The 16960-nt window shown below is 32.3% G+C and overlaps 2 protein-coding genes across 2 annotated transcripts; both read left to right on the top strand.

Annotated features, from left to right (window-relative positions):
* The first annotated feature begins 2517 nt into the window (after positions 1-2517).
* Positions 2518-9502, top strand: LOC140453001 (uncharacterized). Its single transcript, XM_072547311.1, has 5 exons — positions 2518-5846; positions 5904-6332; positions 7521-7757; positions 7824-8142; positions 8203-9502. The coding sequence occupies exons 1-5, from the start codon at positions 5429-5431 to the stop codon at positions 9080-9082; spliced, it is 2283 nt and encodes a 760-aa protein (XP_072403412.1). The 5' UTR covers positions 2518-5428; the 3' UTR covers positions 9083-9502.
* Positions 9503-14825: 5323 nt separating this feature from the next.
* Positions 14826-16083, top strand: LOC140431104 (uncharacterized). Its single transcript, XM_072519021.1, has 2 exons — positions 14826-15888; positions 15995-16083. Exons 1-2 carry the CDS (start codon positions 14826-14828, stop codon positions 16081-16083), a joined length of 1152 nt encoding a protein of 383 aa, XP_072375122.1.
* Positions 16084-16960: the final 877 nt, after the last annotated feature.

Below are 16960 nucleotides of genomic sequence, written 5' to 3' on the forward strand. Positions count from 1 at the left end.
TCACGACTAAGTGCATCAGACAGACTAGACCTCATAGACTCAACAGTGCCAGTAGACACTCCACGAATTTTGAGTTCATATTCCAGTTCCTCTTTCCTTAAGTAGTTGGGTACAAGTTTTCGCACCATCTTGCCAAAGTTCAAAATTTAAAAAAAAATGTATCAACCGAAAGGAGCAAATATTCAAACAAAATCAAGATATAAGTAAAAATATTAACACACAGGTACAGTTTACTTTATTAATGGGAGCAAACCAAAAGCAAAATAAAAGTAATAGTCGCTTTATTCAATCTATAAAATTTCACCAAAGATTTTCAAAATTTCATTGTTTCAGAACAAATTACAAGTCACAACATAATCTCAAAAAAAGATTTTACATTCCCTAACATAACTAAGTTAAACCACAATGTAGAATTTCGAAGTCCAACTTCTCAAAAAAATAAATTTGAACTCCAACTGAAATAGAAATATTTCAAAGTCCTAATATATCCATAATTCTTCTAAGTTCCACAACACCACTTCAAAGTATCTTCTTTTAAGTTCCATTTTTGGCTTCTTCCAACTTCACGTCACACAAAAAAAAACTAGTAAGCACTTCTTGGCATACACTTCCACTAAACACGAAGTTCTAAGACTACTACTAAGTGCAAAACCAGTGGTAAAGTAAATAAATCAAAGTTAGTCAATTAAAGCCCAAACACGTTAGGTTAACTAATTAAAAGGAATCTACACAAGGGGTTGACAAAAAAAGGTTAATTAATTAAGGGCCCCACGTTGGGCGCCAAAATATGTGGCGTACAAAACCGAATCTATATAAAAAAAATTATAAAATGTACCAAATATAAATCAGACGTACACCCGGAAAGAAAAGTACTATACGGTGACAGTCTGGGAATGGCTCGCGGCTAGACAAAACAGTGGAGATGGTCGTGCGGTCCACAAAACAAAAAAAATCCGAAGTTATATCAGGGGCGCCAGGTAAATTGGCCCACAGCCTTCCCTACGTTACTATTCAATAAACCACCAACTTACCAATAGGTTTACTACTAAAATACTAAGTAACAGTATACAACCTGAATAAATAAAAAAAAAATAAATGAAATTGTCAGATTAGAATTTAGTCAATTTTAATAAATAGATTCCCAAAATAGTTGAAAATAAATACATACATACTACATATTACAATATTATTTAACTTTACCATAGGCTTAATAAAAAAATAATATAAAAATGCGGCTTCTACTTGCCTAACAAAAATTCATAAGTTATTTCTATTTAACAGAACAAAATGAAAGGTAAGACGTATCAAAAGTACCGGACGCTAAGGGGTGTGCGGTTCAATACCAACCAAAAAAAATAATTAACGCAAATAGGACACCACGTGAGCTCAAGTGCGTGCGCAGAAAATAATATAAAAAAAATAAATCTCAAATATATAACCCCCCCTTAGACGCAGTTTACAAAATTAAAATAGGTATGTGTAAATATTGAATTAATAAAATAAACCGCAAATTATCTTTAAAAAAAATCTGTAAAGTATTTGTAAATATGAAAATAAAAACTAACAGCAAATAATCTTTAAAAAAAACTATTGTATTCCGCAAACCAAATTAGACGGCGCTTAAATCTTCCGTTGAAAATTAATTATCGATCCATACCTCGAATTTTCATATACTTCACCGCGTGGAATTCCAGTTATAGTTCAGCGTGTCTTCAATCCAAAATCCCATACGCTTGTCGCTGTACATAGACTTGTGTGACAATGTTGAAAAGTTGAAAATTACAGCCAGATGGAAAAATACGAAGAAGAAGAAGCAGAAAAAAACAAACAAACCAACCAACCCCTTCTTAGCCAGATTAGGGGTTTGAAATATCCCAAATTGGACCGAAGCGTAGCCGGCTATTTGGACTCGTGATTAAGGCTAATTTCTTGATCTAAATACGACTCCCGGTATTCACGTGTACTGTAGATCCGCTTTTTTTAGCGAAATTGTGGATATTCCAAAAAAACCCTTCCACGAAGGCAGCAAATCCCCTTGAATATCCACACGGTTCGGACTAGTCCAGATCCCACATGGAACAGCAGCAAAAGCAAAAAAACAAAATGCCGTTTTTAATCTAGCCCAACCTTTCAGTAACACCGTCAAATCTGGAATCACTTTCTTTCCGTCGTCTTTCCGAACACTTGACAACTTGACACACGGAGGTCACCGAATAATACCGAGATTCAAAAATTTCAATTTTATGATCCCAATTCTTCCAAGATAACTCTAGAAAGAACGATCTAAATTAGTTTCTTCACAAAAAAGAGGACGTGTTCCCTTAACTTCAGCACAATTTGCCAGACATTACCCCTATTTAAAAATTACTAATTTTATTTTCGCCACCTTGCTTATAATATATTATAGGCAACCGCTCTTACACGTCCTGAATTATTTAAATTTTGATAAAATAGAGGTGGGACTTTCTACTTTAAATTTGGAACGTAACAGAGTTAGCTAATAGAAGAGTTCTGGGAGTAAAGCTGTTATAAGAGCAATTGAATCTATGAAAAGAATATAAAAAGTCTGCACATACCTAGTTGCAATATTGGAGAATAATAAACAAATATTTTGGAGAGAAGTTTGAAGCAGGTGCACAGGCTGTTGATAATTTTAAATAGAACTATTAAGTCTCTGATTTCTATATACCTCAAGAGAAGTTCAGTATACATTCTAATGCAACATATTCACAGTATACACGCATCCATACAATGGCATGACAGAAAATTGGACAGTCTTAAGTTTCAGTTTAGATGCAATGTAATAGGGGGACAAAACTGTAGACCAGTAAATGAAAAGGGATCTAACCATGGAGAAGGAGATCAAATAGCAGAGATGTAAGAAAAATCTTTGATGGTTCTCTTCACAAATCCAAGTAGCTTCATAGATTTCTGTATTGTTGTGGAAATGTGTGATTTATAGTTAGAGTCAAGGTTCACACCTAGATCCTTGGTTTCAAAAGTAGAATATATGGTTAAATTGTGTTTACTATATTCGAATATTATTGGGGGATGAGGAAGGTGCAAATGAAAACTATGACATTTTGACGCATCCAAATACCATTTTGTGTGCTCCACTTAGAGGCGATCAATATCCTTTTGCAGACTTAGGCCTGGCATTTGTTTATTTTAAAGCATTTTAAATCGTCAGTAAATATATAGTAAATTTTCACTTACTTGGAAACAACATATTAGATAGTTGACAATTAGATTAAACATTACACACAATTATCATCTAAATAAGGAAAGCTATATAGTGCCTGAAAGAAAGACTTTGATATGTAAGTAATAAAACCATCAACGAAATTGAAACAATAATTACATCTATAGGCATGATAACAACAGAACTAAAAAACCAGAAACAGAGAGGAATAACACCAGCTTTCAGAACAAACAATTACTTAAGCAAATATAATAAGCACCAGAGCCAACATAAAAAAACATTTATACAGTGGGGTATAACAAACTTAATCAAAAACCCAACATACAATATTACATCTGTTAAACTGGTAGAACCTTAAACAAATGTATACCAGAACACAAAAGAGCTTTCAACAACAAAAAACAGAGTCTACATGCACACTTCACCTTTTATATCATAATAATTCATTTAGTGAACAATTTCAAATCCTTATATTAAGAAATTTATGAACCCTCACACTGCACCATAGTGAAAAAAAAAGGACCCTTCTGGCTGTATATCTTTTTAACTCTATATACACACAAAATTAAAATCTAAGTATATATCTACACATTTCTTTAAAAAAAACCTTAATTTGTGTTAGTTAGAGGTGAGAATCACTATATGATTCACGCAGCCTTGTTGACTGATATCGTATATTACAGCAGTGTGCATCACATGCCGATTCACACAAAAACAAGTCCATATGATTCATGCGACCGTTTTTATCAATGTAATATCGTTTATTACAATTATATGTCCATTTCCACAATATAGGCCATTTTACAGAAAAATACAATTTTGCTCTAAATGAATATTATTTATTTCCAACTGTTAGCCCGTAGGTGTTTGTTGATTTCACTGTGTACTCTGTGCAATTCTTTATACTGTGAAAATGAGTTAAAAAAAAAACAAGAGAAACTAAATAGTGTAATGAAAACAATATTTTTTTAATATATAAAGTTTTTGTTAATTTCTTATTAAAATAACAATGTATTTAAATAATAGTTTTCGTTAAAAAATAAATATATAATAGTTGACTTAAGTAGTTTTTATCAGTAACCCACTTTTCAGGCTGTGAGAATCAAACATTGGTTCACATATTTCAGAGGCCAAATATAGTTTCTGTTGCTTACAGCCATCTACGTTTAAACTGCATTAATGATACTTTGATATGAGAGACCACAATTGCTTCTCAGAGCTTTCATAATTTGTGATGTGTGAGCATTACAAATGCGTGTGTATTCGATATTTGATTCTCGCGGCTGTAAAATCGTATTACCCGTGTATCACATTATGCTTCTCATGGCAGTGAGATGTATTAAAATATACAGATATAATTCTGAATGACCAATTTGAGACATACAGCTTTCCCCTCCTTTATTTGTTCAGAGACTATAAAGTGTAAAGCAGACATTTGTTTGTCAATTGAGAAAGACAAAATGCTGAAATAGCTGTAGTGGGAAGAAATTATAATAAAAGTTATAGAGATGTAGAAAACAAAAGTTTTCAGAGTTTTCTTTTTAGATAACATTAACTATAAGTAATGATCAATTTCGACGTAAACATTTTTAATAGCTAATATATGAAGTGAAAAGAAAGTATAAACAAAACATGAAGGAATGGAACCAAACAGTCATTAAATTGTAAAGATAAATAATGGATCACCTTTTTGTTATTAGGAAACAGCTGGAAAGGAATTAGAAATCCAATCAAGAAATACCTCTAAACAAGTTAAATAAATTCAATGGATATGTCCATATAATAAAGTAATATATGGCTGGAAGTAAAAACGTAAAAACAAAACAAACAAACACCTAACCCTCAATTTTAGTACAGAAATGTCATGAATGACATTTCTCTCAACATGTTGGATGGAGGTAGCGATACATTTTTACGCTACCAAATTTGACAGGCCGCTCCGGAAGTAGCGGAGCGGTAGCGGTTTCATTTTGCAGACATTTACTCAACAGTTGTGGAGCAGCTCCGCCTGCTGAACGCGCCCTATCTCTCTGTTTGGCGTTGTGGTTTGGCGCTTAAACATCTTTGATTAGGCGGTTTTATACCAATTTGCCAATAAGCAAACACACAAAAAATTTTAATTTAAATTTTTCTCATTTATTTTTAAAAATCTGTTAAATTGTTTTAAAAATCTGTTCGTTAGAACACCATATTTAATTACCTAAGACTTTGTTTTAGAAAGCAATTATGGATTCTGTCTATCCATCTACTTCAACAAGTCCTATTCCATCTACTTCAACAAACTATGAAATTAACTCAGGAGCCTGCCATCTTTGCAGCAAAATATTTAAAAATGTGGAATTACGAAATCATCATATCAAAAGTATACATAAAACAGATGTGTCGAATAAGAAAATAAATCACATTATTTGTCCTTTATGTGAACAAGAAACTAATTTAAAAAGCCACGAGAACTTACGAAAACATCTAAAGGAAAACCACCAGGTGAGTATTGAATTAATAACTTTTGAATTTTCTAGTTTACAAGAATATGAGACATGGAAAGACATGCAGAAATTTGAGACAAGTTATGTTAAACAAAGAGCAGTTTATAAAAAGGAGTATAAGATATTATACTATGATTGTAACAGAAGTAACTTGAATGGTAGGTCCAGTACTTTGTTACTTCAAGTAATTAAAACTTATACTAATCTATATTTAGGATATAAGCCCAACTATAAAATTAGGACAGAGAAATCTGGTGGATCAATTAAAATTAAAGGAGTGTGTCCCTCCAGGCTGATTTGCAAACTGAGAGATCAAGGACAAGTTTCAGTCAGTTATTGGAAAACACATGCTGGACATAAAGAGGAATTAAGAACCATGCATCTGTCAAAAGCAGAAGAAAAAATGATTGTAGAGAAGTTAACATCTGGGGTGCCATCTAGCAGAATTTTAGAAGATTCAAGAAAATTGGAAACACCAAAACTAGAAAGACTTGCCTTATTAACAAGTCAAGATCTCTCAAATTTGTCCAGGAAGTATAATACATATAAGAAACGAGATCAAAATGATATGGTAGCAACGGCTTTAAAGGTTCAGGAATGGAATGTTAACAACAAGAATTACGCTTTTTTATTCAAGAAGGAAGGTAAAGATCAATCATTTTTTTATGCCTACCACAATTATAATTAATTCAATTCATTTATTCAATATACATTTTTAAATAATATATCTCCTAAGATTGTAGTTATTGGTTTTTTACATGAAAGCTAATTTTGTAATGGAGGTGCTGATTTATGGGGCAAATTTACTAGTTTTTTATTTTACTAGACAACCCTTTTTGGGTCTTAGTCTGTTTAAGAATACTTCTTCATTCTGATCTATTTCACACTTTGCTTTTCCAGTTTTTGATTTTTAAAATTTTCATGTCTTGCTTTATTTGTTCCTTATATCTAATCTTCCTTTTGTTTTATTTCCAACTGGAATTATTTGTTTATTTTGAAAGGGATTACATCTTATTTCATTAGTTCTACACTTTTCTTATACTGAAGTTGTCCTATTTGTATGAATATTATGATATCCAGATCCTGGTATTCCCTTTATAGTTAAAATGTATATCTTATTCGCATACAATTTTCTGTTACTGGTTTATATATGTGGCTCAAGATTTGTCTTTCAGAATTACCCTATTGGCTTTCTTCACTTTTAGTAAGTGTGCATGTTTCAGATACATATGTGAATAACTTATCTTATTAAGGTTTTATATAATTGGCACTTAGTTTTTTCTTGTATTATTACCTGACCTTTGTTGTTTAATTAAGCCATGGTAACTCTTATCTTATAACTAGTTATCCTATATAAAGTTTTTTACACTTGAGTGCTATACTATCCTATAGTTAAGTGTTGTAATCACTGATTACCTGCTGTTTTGCAGCTACATGTATTTTATATTAGCTCAATTGGTTTTCAGTTTACTTGTCCATGCAGTTTGTTCTATCTGATTAAGTTCCTCTTTAATATTTTATACTTTGTTCTTACTATTATGTTAACATCATTTGCAAAAGCTAGTTGTCTGCATACTTATTGATTATCGTTTCTCATGAATTTACTCTATCTACCTTCTTGAGTATCTTCTGCTTCTACTTATCTCTCCCCACATTGCTGCTTTAAGTTATCTTTTTTAAATAAGAACTCAACTGAACTCAAAAAATAGGACTAATGATTACCTATTAAAATATACAATAAAATTTCAGTCTCTTACTGTTAATTTATCTTTAATTATCTCTAAACTATAAATTTTGGGTAAACTATAAATTTGGTGTTTTATTTTTATTAGGAGAACAACATGATGTACTTAAAAAAGAAGATTTTGCCTTAGGATTTATGAATTCTGTAATGGAAGATAAATTAAGAGAATTCCCTAGCATAATTTGTATGGATGGTACACACGGCACAAACAAGAGGGGAATGGATTTAACAGTGGTGCTTATTAAAGATGACAGGAATACAGGATTTCCAGTTGCGTTCTTACTATCAAACAGATTGGACCAAGTAGTTCAAGAGGTTTTTTTAGGTATGTATTATATGAGTAATGACAATTTATAACTGGTAAGTAAAAATAATTTTCAAAAACTTTTAGGTGCCCTCAAGAATAGAATACAGACTGAAATTCATGCGGAACATTTTATGAGTGATGATGATTCAAAATATTATAATGCATGGGCGAAGATTATGGGCAACCAACCAAAAAGGCTTTTATGTACCTGGCATGTTGTGAGAAACTGGAATATTCAAGGGAAGAAGAAAATACAGGATCCAATTTTGAAGAAACAGATGAAAACTGAGATGAAAAGAATTATTAATGAAACGGATGAAGATCGATTTATGGAGTTGTGCAACAAATATATAATCAAATTACAAGAGGCAAATGAGAGAGATTTTTTTAATTATCTGGCAAGGTAAATAAATATATGAAATCATACATTTTAAGTCATCCTTAAGTATATTTTTTTTTGTAGGTATTACTTTCAGAATGAAGAGAGAATCAAAATGTGGGCCCATTGCTACAGAAGAAATTCAGGAATCAATACAAACATGGCGATAGAATCTTTCAACAACCTACTGAAGACCAACCACCTTAGAACAAATGCTGCAGTATCAATCGAAAAGTTGTTGGACACAATAGACGATCTAGTGGACATCAAAATGTGGAAGAGGATTATAAACATTGAAAGACCAAATGCGAACAATTATCAAGATAGGGTTATAGCAAAAGCACACAAAATGGCAGAAATGATGAAAAACAAAGTAGAGGTTAAGAGAAATGTGAAGGTATATGGTCAATTTCAGGTAAAGTCATTTAGAGATCCTAATAAAATATATAATGTAAATATAAGGCAAGTATGTGAAAATGAATGTAAGACATTGTATTGTAGAGTATGTAAAATTTGTATTCATCGCTACCAGTGTGAGTGTGCCGAATATGTGGTGAGGAATACCTTGTGTAAGCATGTGCACTTGGTAAGAATGCATGAGGAGCGCGAGGGAACTAACTCTGTTTTAGATGATGCTGCAAGGTGTTTTGCAGTAACTTCAATTATCAAATCAAGGCATCAGGAGGAAATTAATGAGTTTGTCAGAGGGAAGGTAGAACAGACAAATGTCATCCAGGAAAAAACCAAACAAAGTCTTCAAATAGAAAACTTGGTAAATTTAATGGAAGACTTAGATGATGAAAGTTTTGCAAGATTACATGACAAAATTGTGAGGGACATTCAAGGAACAAAGCGCAAAGTGAAAGTGAAGAAAGAATTTCAGGAAGAGGCAAAGAATGTTACAATGAAGCGAAAAATGGAGAAACAGGAATATTTTCCTTCCAAAAAAAAAGGAACTGAGTAAACATTAAATTCGTTAAACAATTTTTTAGCTCACAAGTATTTTTTGTTTTGTATCTGTATTGAATTTTTATTATAGTTCTATAACAAGAAATGTTAATTCTATAACAATATATAAAGTTCTATTTACAAGAAAGTTAGTCAATTTAACATTATTATACATTTTACTTGATTAGTAATATAGTGTAATTTTTTATAAGATTATATGTAGGCAAACTTATGGTTAGGTCTGAATTTTAAAGGTAAAATTTGTACATTAAAATAGACAATGATGTTATTTATACACTTTTATATTAGAATTTTATTTTTAAATCGGGATGTACTGGGCCCTAGGCGAGGTTTAGAGGGGTTTTCCTTCGCCATTGCACCAATAACGCCCCCCCCCCTCCTTTGATTTCCCAGATTTTTAATAAAGAATAAAGACATTTTAAACAGCTATTTAGTGTTTTATTTGGTTTGCAATAGTTATTTCCAGTAAACCTCTGCTTTATTTTTGGTGAAATCTAATAGAATTTAGTGTAAGGTTCTCAAAAATGAAAATGGATAAATGTCAATTTAGATTTATGCAAGGCAGGTCTACAACAGCAATTTTTATTACAAGACAGCTAATGTAAAAATTTAGAGTGAAAGAGATAGACTTGCACATAGTATTATTAATCTTCAGAAAGCACATGATGAAGTTATCAGAAACCTGCTGTGGCAGAGATTAAGTAGGAAAGGAGTGCCGGTTGAATATGTGAGTGATGTATGAGCAAGTAACAACTAGTGTTAGAACGATTGCAGGTGAAACTGGCAAATTTTGTGTGAAAATAGGGCTTCATCAGGGTTTCGTGTTAAGCCCATATTTATTCTCATTTGTGCTGGATTAGATAACAACTGAACCTTCTTGGTATTAGTAAAAAAGACTAGAGTAGTGAAGACAGGGCCTTGAAGAAAAAGAATTAAAATTAAGTTGGATATAAACAAAATATTTAGAATATTCTTTTAAAGATGATATTTCAAGTCCAGATAGAGTAGTTGGCTTGGATAGACAAGAACTCCCAAAAGATGATTTTCGGCTTTTAGGATCGGTATTACCGTTTTATCTATATTTCAATTAAAGGTAAAGGAAAGAGGTAAATTAGTTGATGTGTGATAAAAAAGGTACCAAGAAAACTAAAAGGTAAGTTGTATAGGAGTGCCTTAAGACCAGCTATGATGTATGGTACTGAATGTAGGGCAGTAAAAAAAGGGGATGAACAGCAATTGCATGTTTCTGAAAAACCATAATCTCATACAAAAAGCGGAGAGGTACTTAGTCCCTGGAAGAGAAAAGAACAGAGAGGAAAATAATTAGAGAAGCCGATCCTACATAGAGAAAGCTAACGAAAATAATAATGTTAATGAATGATCTAGAAATAAAAATAATAAGAGGAACCTCTAAATCTTAATAAAAAATTACCTAATATAAACAATATCTATATACCTAATAAAAAAAGCATCACTAGCATATCAAAATAAAATAAACAAGTCAGAATTTAATTTTAACTAAATAATCTCAAAAGAAAGATAATTAGATTTCTAATACAACTGAAATAGCCAGCTTAATCCTAAAATGTGAATATCATCCGCTTTGTACCAATACCACAGTATAATAAAAACTTTAGCGATATACTGTGCCAATATCTCAATTGTCATTTTAATAAACATGAAACCCGCCAATTTTTAAATTGGGACCCACCCACCAACCAATCACGCCACACTTGGGGTTGTGTGTTTTAATGTAGTCTCTTTCGAAGTATATGTACAGGGAAAAGACAAAAATATAGGGAATTTTCACATCTTAAGTATTGCTAAAACAATATTTAACCTAAACCTACAGCAAATTATTAAATTTAACCGTAAAGGGAAAAACCGGTTAGGTGTTGTTTTTAAAGATTTTAAATCGGCAAATCTATTTGTGAATGATAATTAAGAGATGGGAAAGTTTACAATATGATGTCTTTATCCCAAATCACAATGTCACATGTAAGGGTATAATAAGGAACATATGTAAAGAAATATCTGAAGTAGAAATTAAAAATGCAATCGAAACAAAATTAGTATCCTGTAAAGTAATTGACATAAAAAGACTAAATAGGAGAATTATCGAAGAGGGAAAAGAACAAAACTATCTACCAATAACCACCATATGCGTAACATTTACAGGAAAAGCACTGCCCAGGGAGGTGCTGGTGTATGGATTACCCATGAAGGTTATTCCATATGTCAGCCCAGTCCTAATGTGTGGAAACTGCCTGTTATATGATCACAGTAATAATCAATGCAGAGGGAACCCAAAGTGCCAGAACTGTGGGAAAAGCCAACACGGGGAAGCCTCGAATTGTGAAACATACTGCATACACTGTAAAAATCATGATCATATCTCTAAAGATAAAAAATGTAAAGAATTCCAACGGCAAAAAGAAATAAAAGCCCTAATGTCTTTCTCTAACATCTCATATTATGAAGCAAACATGCAAATACCAAAAAATGAAAACAGGGAATACTCTTTGAACGAAGAGAATTTTCCTGTCTTGCATACAGAATCCAAGCCTAATAATATAATAGATATCACAGAAAGAAGAATAGAAGCCATAAAGAATGACACAAGTATACCAAAATATAACCAAATCGTCAAATCTCAACCCACCAAAAGAAGGAAACCAAACATGACAGAATATGACAAAAAACAACATAGTGCTCAATTAATTAATCCGGAGGGAAGATTAAACTGGGCAACAAATTCTCAATCAATGCCATCAACATCAAAAGGTTACAGTGCAAATAAGGAAACTGAACATGGAATCTCCCATGCAATGTCATTACTACCACCACAACATAAAGAGATGGTACAATCTTTTGTAAACAACTTGCTAAGAAACTTATACCCTAACTCATCTAATGTATCACAATATAAAACAATAGACAGTGGAAGTGTGACGTCACAACTGTCAATACCTTTCCAAACAAAAGTTGGAATGTCCAATCTCAAGACTTTTTAATTTCTATAAAGTTAACATTTTGCTTCCTCTGCTGCTTTTTCTTTTAAGTATAGTGTTGTTTACGATAATACCATTATAATTCAGTGTTCTATTTCTATGAAATATAGTTTAAAAGTTTAAATTAAAGACATTCTAACCTTACTTTATTGATACATGCATTTTATTGCTATTTTTATAAAACAACATGCTTTATTATTTACACAACATTGTAAACTTGTTGTAGTAACTATTAGAATACTTAGATATTGCAAAAAGCGGAAAGATTCTGTAAAAAAAAAATGAAAAAATAACGAAAAATACAAATTATCCACACTAAACAAGGTTTGTTTGGAAAGTGAAACTGACAGATGTCAATAAAATCTACGTCATCACTTCCACGGTCCATTAAAAGCAGCTCAACAAATAACATAACCTATGAGTTAATGGAAGATGGGACAGTATCCGATGCTTCAGAATACTAAGCCCAAAATAAAAATAACAAATAAAGCTTTCACTCCTTTGACTATAATACAATGGAATATGAGATCATATAATGCTAATGTGGATAACTTAAAAATAATTATCAAAGAATACAATCCTGACATATTATTGCTAAATGAAACATGGTTAAATATTAACCATATAATCAGATGCAAGGGCTATCAAGTAATTAGAGATGATAGAGATGATTCATATGGTGGTATAGCCATCCTTATAAGGAATGAAGTAGAATTTTATGAAATATCTGTATGTAATAAATTTAATAACAACTCTCAACTGCAAGCAATCTTCCTACCTAAATTTCAAATTAACCTACTTAATGCCTATGTCCCTAATGCAAATACCATATCTAAACAAAAATGGATAAAACTGATCCAGGAAATCAACAAACCAGTAATAATAATGGGAGACCTGAACGCCAAGCATGAGGCTTGGGGTAGCCCTTGTAATAATTCCAATGGGAGAAACATCTTCCAAACGTTAGATGAGCTGGAACTAGTTTTTTTAAATGATGGTTCATATACCAGAATAGCACCACCTCCAAAAAGATCATCAGCTGTGGATCTAACAATAACATCTAAGAATATTGCTACCAGATCATCATGGCAAATAATTCCTGACCTAGGATTTAGTGATCACCTACCCACAATGTGCAAAATTGGTGTCCAAAACATTACCATCCACATGCCACCAAGGAATAACAGAAACTTCAAAAAAGCTAATTGGAACCAATATACCTCAGTATTAGAGTCATCATTTACATCATTTCCAGGGGAGAACTACCGATCATTTGCAGATCTAATAAATGAAGCTGCACAGTTGTCCATCCCATTGTACAAATCAAATGTTAATAAACAGTATCATATCCCATGGTGGGACGAATCTTGCGCTGAAGTCATTAAAGACAGAATTAAGGCAACAAAGCAATTCCAATCAACACCCAACTTACAAAATTATTTAATAGTAAAAAACAAATGTGCTATAGCTAGAAGATTCCTTAAAGAAAAAAGAAAGAATAATTTTAGGAAATTTGCAGAAGGCCTTAATAGAAACTCGCCAATCAAGACAATATGGGATAAAGTTAGGAAAATAGCTGGATATGGTAATAGCCCAATTAACTCCCTTCCTGATCCTAATATGGCACAAGAGATACTGAATTCCTTGGCTCCTCCCAGTATACAGTTATATCAACAAAGTATACAAACTAGCAATACAAGTTCCCCTTTTACCTTTAATGAATACAAATTCATAATCAATTCTAAAAAGGAATCTGCTACGGGACTTGACTTAATTTCATACTCTATGATTAGAAATCTACCTCATTCAGGATCATTACTATTATTACAAATTTTTAACAAATGCTTAAATACAGGGACCATTCCGATTGAATGGAAACAGTCATTAATAATTCCAATCCTAAAACCTATGAAAGATAAACTCACTGCAACTAACTATAGACCTATTGCCCTCACCTCTTGTGTAGGTAAAGTTTTAGAATCAATGATCAAAAATAGGTTGGAATGGCGTATAGAAAATAAGGGAATCCTCAGACCATTGCAGCTAGGTTTTAGAAGGAGTAAAGGATGTTTAGAATGTCTATCCTTTTTGACATCTGAAATCCAAAAATCATTTAGTAATAATGAATGTACAATAGGAATATTCTTGGATATCCATTCAGCATATGATAATGTTAATATTGACAAACTGTACTCTACATTAATACATTTGGATATACCACATGATTTAGCTAACCTCATATATGACTTTTTAAGATGCAGAGAACTGTTTGTCAAAGATAACTCTGGGTTAGTACATGGCCCAAATACCACTAGCACTGGACTCACACAAGGATCAACATTAAGTCCAATGCTATTTAACATATATACCTACTCAATACACAAAGTGTTCCCCAAAAATGCTAAAGTCATACAGTATGCTGACGATTTTGTAATTCTAGTCAAGGGAGTGAATGTTAAAAATATGATATCAAAATTAAACAAATATTTAGTCAATCTTGAGGCCTGGCTGGACAATCATAATTTGAACATCTCTGTGGGCAAATCTAAAGCTATCTTGTTTACAAGGGGTAATACCAAAATAATGCCTGGAAATATCAGTTATAAGAGTCAACATATAGAGTGGGTAGATAAAATTAAATACCTAGGAATGGTTTTACAGAAGAACCTTAAATGAAAGGCACACATTAACCAGCTGGAAGTCAAAATAGGTAAAGCACTGAATGTAATGCGTGCCTTGTGTGGAACATGGTGGGGCAGTGACCCAAAAATATTAAAACTGATCCATGAAGCACTTATCCTAAGTCATTTAAACTATGGGGGTCAATTCCTATCTACGTGCCCTAAATATATATTGAAGAAACTAGATCAGATGCACTACCAAAGTATTCGGATTATCACAGGATGCATGAAGTCAACTCCAATCCAAGCCTTGTTATCAGAGTCTGGAGAACTGCCATTAAAATACAGAAGAGAATGGCTCACCACAAAATTTTTGCTAAAAAACCTAAGCATTAAAAACAACCCTGTCATTCAATCAATCATTGAATTAGAAGCACTTTGTAATATGGACAATAAATACTGGAGAAATAAGGAAAAACCCATATTGATAGCAACTATCAGAAAAATCCAACCTTATTTGCAGAACCTATATTCCAGTAAACTTCTTCCTTGCCATGAATATGACTTGGAACTACAACTTCAACCATTAGGAATTCTGAATGAAAATATTACAAAAAATGAATTCAATCTTATGAATTTTGTGAACTTAGTCAAAAAATTCCATTCATACAAAAAATTCTTTACAGATGGCTCAACGGACACAATAGGAAATGCGGGATTTGGTGTTTTTTCCCCAGATATAAACTATTCATTTTCATCTAAACTACCCAATCATACCCAAATATGTACAGCAGAGGTTACTGCGATCAATCATGCAGTCCAAATTATACGGGAACAAAATATCACAGAAGCCATTATCTTTTCTGACTCCAAAAGTGCACTACAAAAAATTAAAAAAACAGGGTTTTCTAAAGACACAGAACATATATCGTATTTAACGAAAACAGGAATTATCCTAGCAAGGAACAATAATATCAAAATCTTACTAGCATGGATCCCAGGACACACTGGTATCACTGGAAACTACAAGGCCGACCAACTTGCCAATATAGGTCGTTCCCTGAATATTCCCATGAATATCAAGCTAGAGTTTTCAAATTTTACACCCTACTTGAAAAGAGAGATTTGGTCTAATTGGGCAGCTGAATGGTACGAAGGATATGGCACAAGTAATTCATTCTATGCCAAAATTAATAAACGAATCCACACACTACCATGGTTCAATAAATTCGCATATATCAATAGGAGACATTTAACTACAATCATCCGTATGAGAACGGGCCATTGCTCATCCCCTCTTCATCTATTTAGAATTGGAGTCAAAGATGATCCTTATTGCGAATGTGGCCAAGTGGGAGGCTTAAACCATATTTTATTAGAATGTCACTTAAATCAAAACCCACACTTTGACTTGTATGCCGAATTAGCTAAAACTAAACTTCCCACCCCCATAAATATTTGTACAATTCTCACAAATATTAATGAAAATACAATAAGCACCTTATGCAACTTTATTTCTACCTTTAATATTAAATTATAAACTATGATATTCCTTCTTTCAGTCCTGGGTGCTTCTACCTTATCCGTTGGTAGCATTTCTGGTGTGTGCAAAGCTTGGACGCTACCCCCGAGCGAGAAAAGTTTATACCTTTGTTGTGTTGTATTACTAATATTTTAGCCTGTGAAGAAAAAAAAACCAGCACAAGTATACATGTAGAATAACCTAAAACAAACAAAGGAAGAATGTAAGTGTAGGTAGACACTGATTGCTGAAGCAAGACAAAAAGTGTCTACCCTCGAAGTAAACTGGGTAAATTGTCTAGAACATAGCCCAAAAAAAGAATAAGAAGAAGAAGAAGAAAATTGAGGGTTAGGTGTTTGTTTGTTTTGTTTTTACGTTTTTACTTCCAGCCACAAACCATACGTTTGTGCTTCCAGCCATATATTACTTTATTATATGGACATATCCATTGAATTTATTTAACTTGTTTAGAGGTATTTCTTGATTGGATTTCTAATTCCTTTCCAGCTGTTTCCTAATAACAAAAAGGTGATCCATTATTTATCTTTACAATTTAATGACTGTTTGGTTCCATTCCTTCATGTTTTGTTCACTTTCTTTTCACTTCATATATTAGCTATTAAAAATGTTTACGTCGAAATTGATCATTACTTATAGTTAATGTTATCTAAAAAGAAAACTCTGAAAACTTTTGTTTTCTACATCTCTATAACTTTTAT

This window comes from Diabrotica undecimpunctata, unplaced genomic scaffold, assembly GCF_040954645.1.
Source record: "Diabrotica undecimpunctata isolate CICGRU unplaced genomic scaffold, icDiaUnde3 ctg00000568.1, whole genome shotgun sequence".
In the NCBI taxonomy this organism is placed as follows: Eukaryota; Metazoa; Arthropoda; class Insecta; order Coleoptera; family Chrysomelidae; genus Diabrotica; species Diabrotica undecimpunctata.

Excerpts from the sequence above, each read along its gene's own strand:
- LOC140453001 (XM_072547311.1), top strand. The coding sequence starts at position 5,429 with ATGGATTCTGTCTATCCATCTACTTCAACAAGTCCTATTCCATCTACT. Across the intron at positions 5,847-5,903 it reads TAACAGAAGTAACTTGAATG|GATATAAGCCCAACTATAAA; the intron begins GTAGGTCCAGTA and ends ATCTATATTTAG. Across the intron at positions 7,758-7,823 it reads AGTTCAAGAGGTTTTTTTAG|GTGCCCTCAAGAATAGAATA; the intron begins GTATGTATTATA and ends AAAAACTTTTAG.
- LOC140431104 (XM_072519021.1), top strand. The coding sequence starts at position 14,826 with ATGCGTGCCTTGTGTGGAACATGGTGGGGCAGTGACCCAAAAATATTA. Across the intron at positions 15,889-15,994 it reads GTACGAAGGATATGGCACAA|AACGGGCCATTGCTCATCCC; the intron begins GTAATTCATTCT and ends CATCCGTATGAG.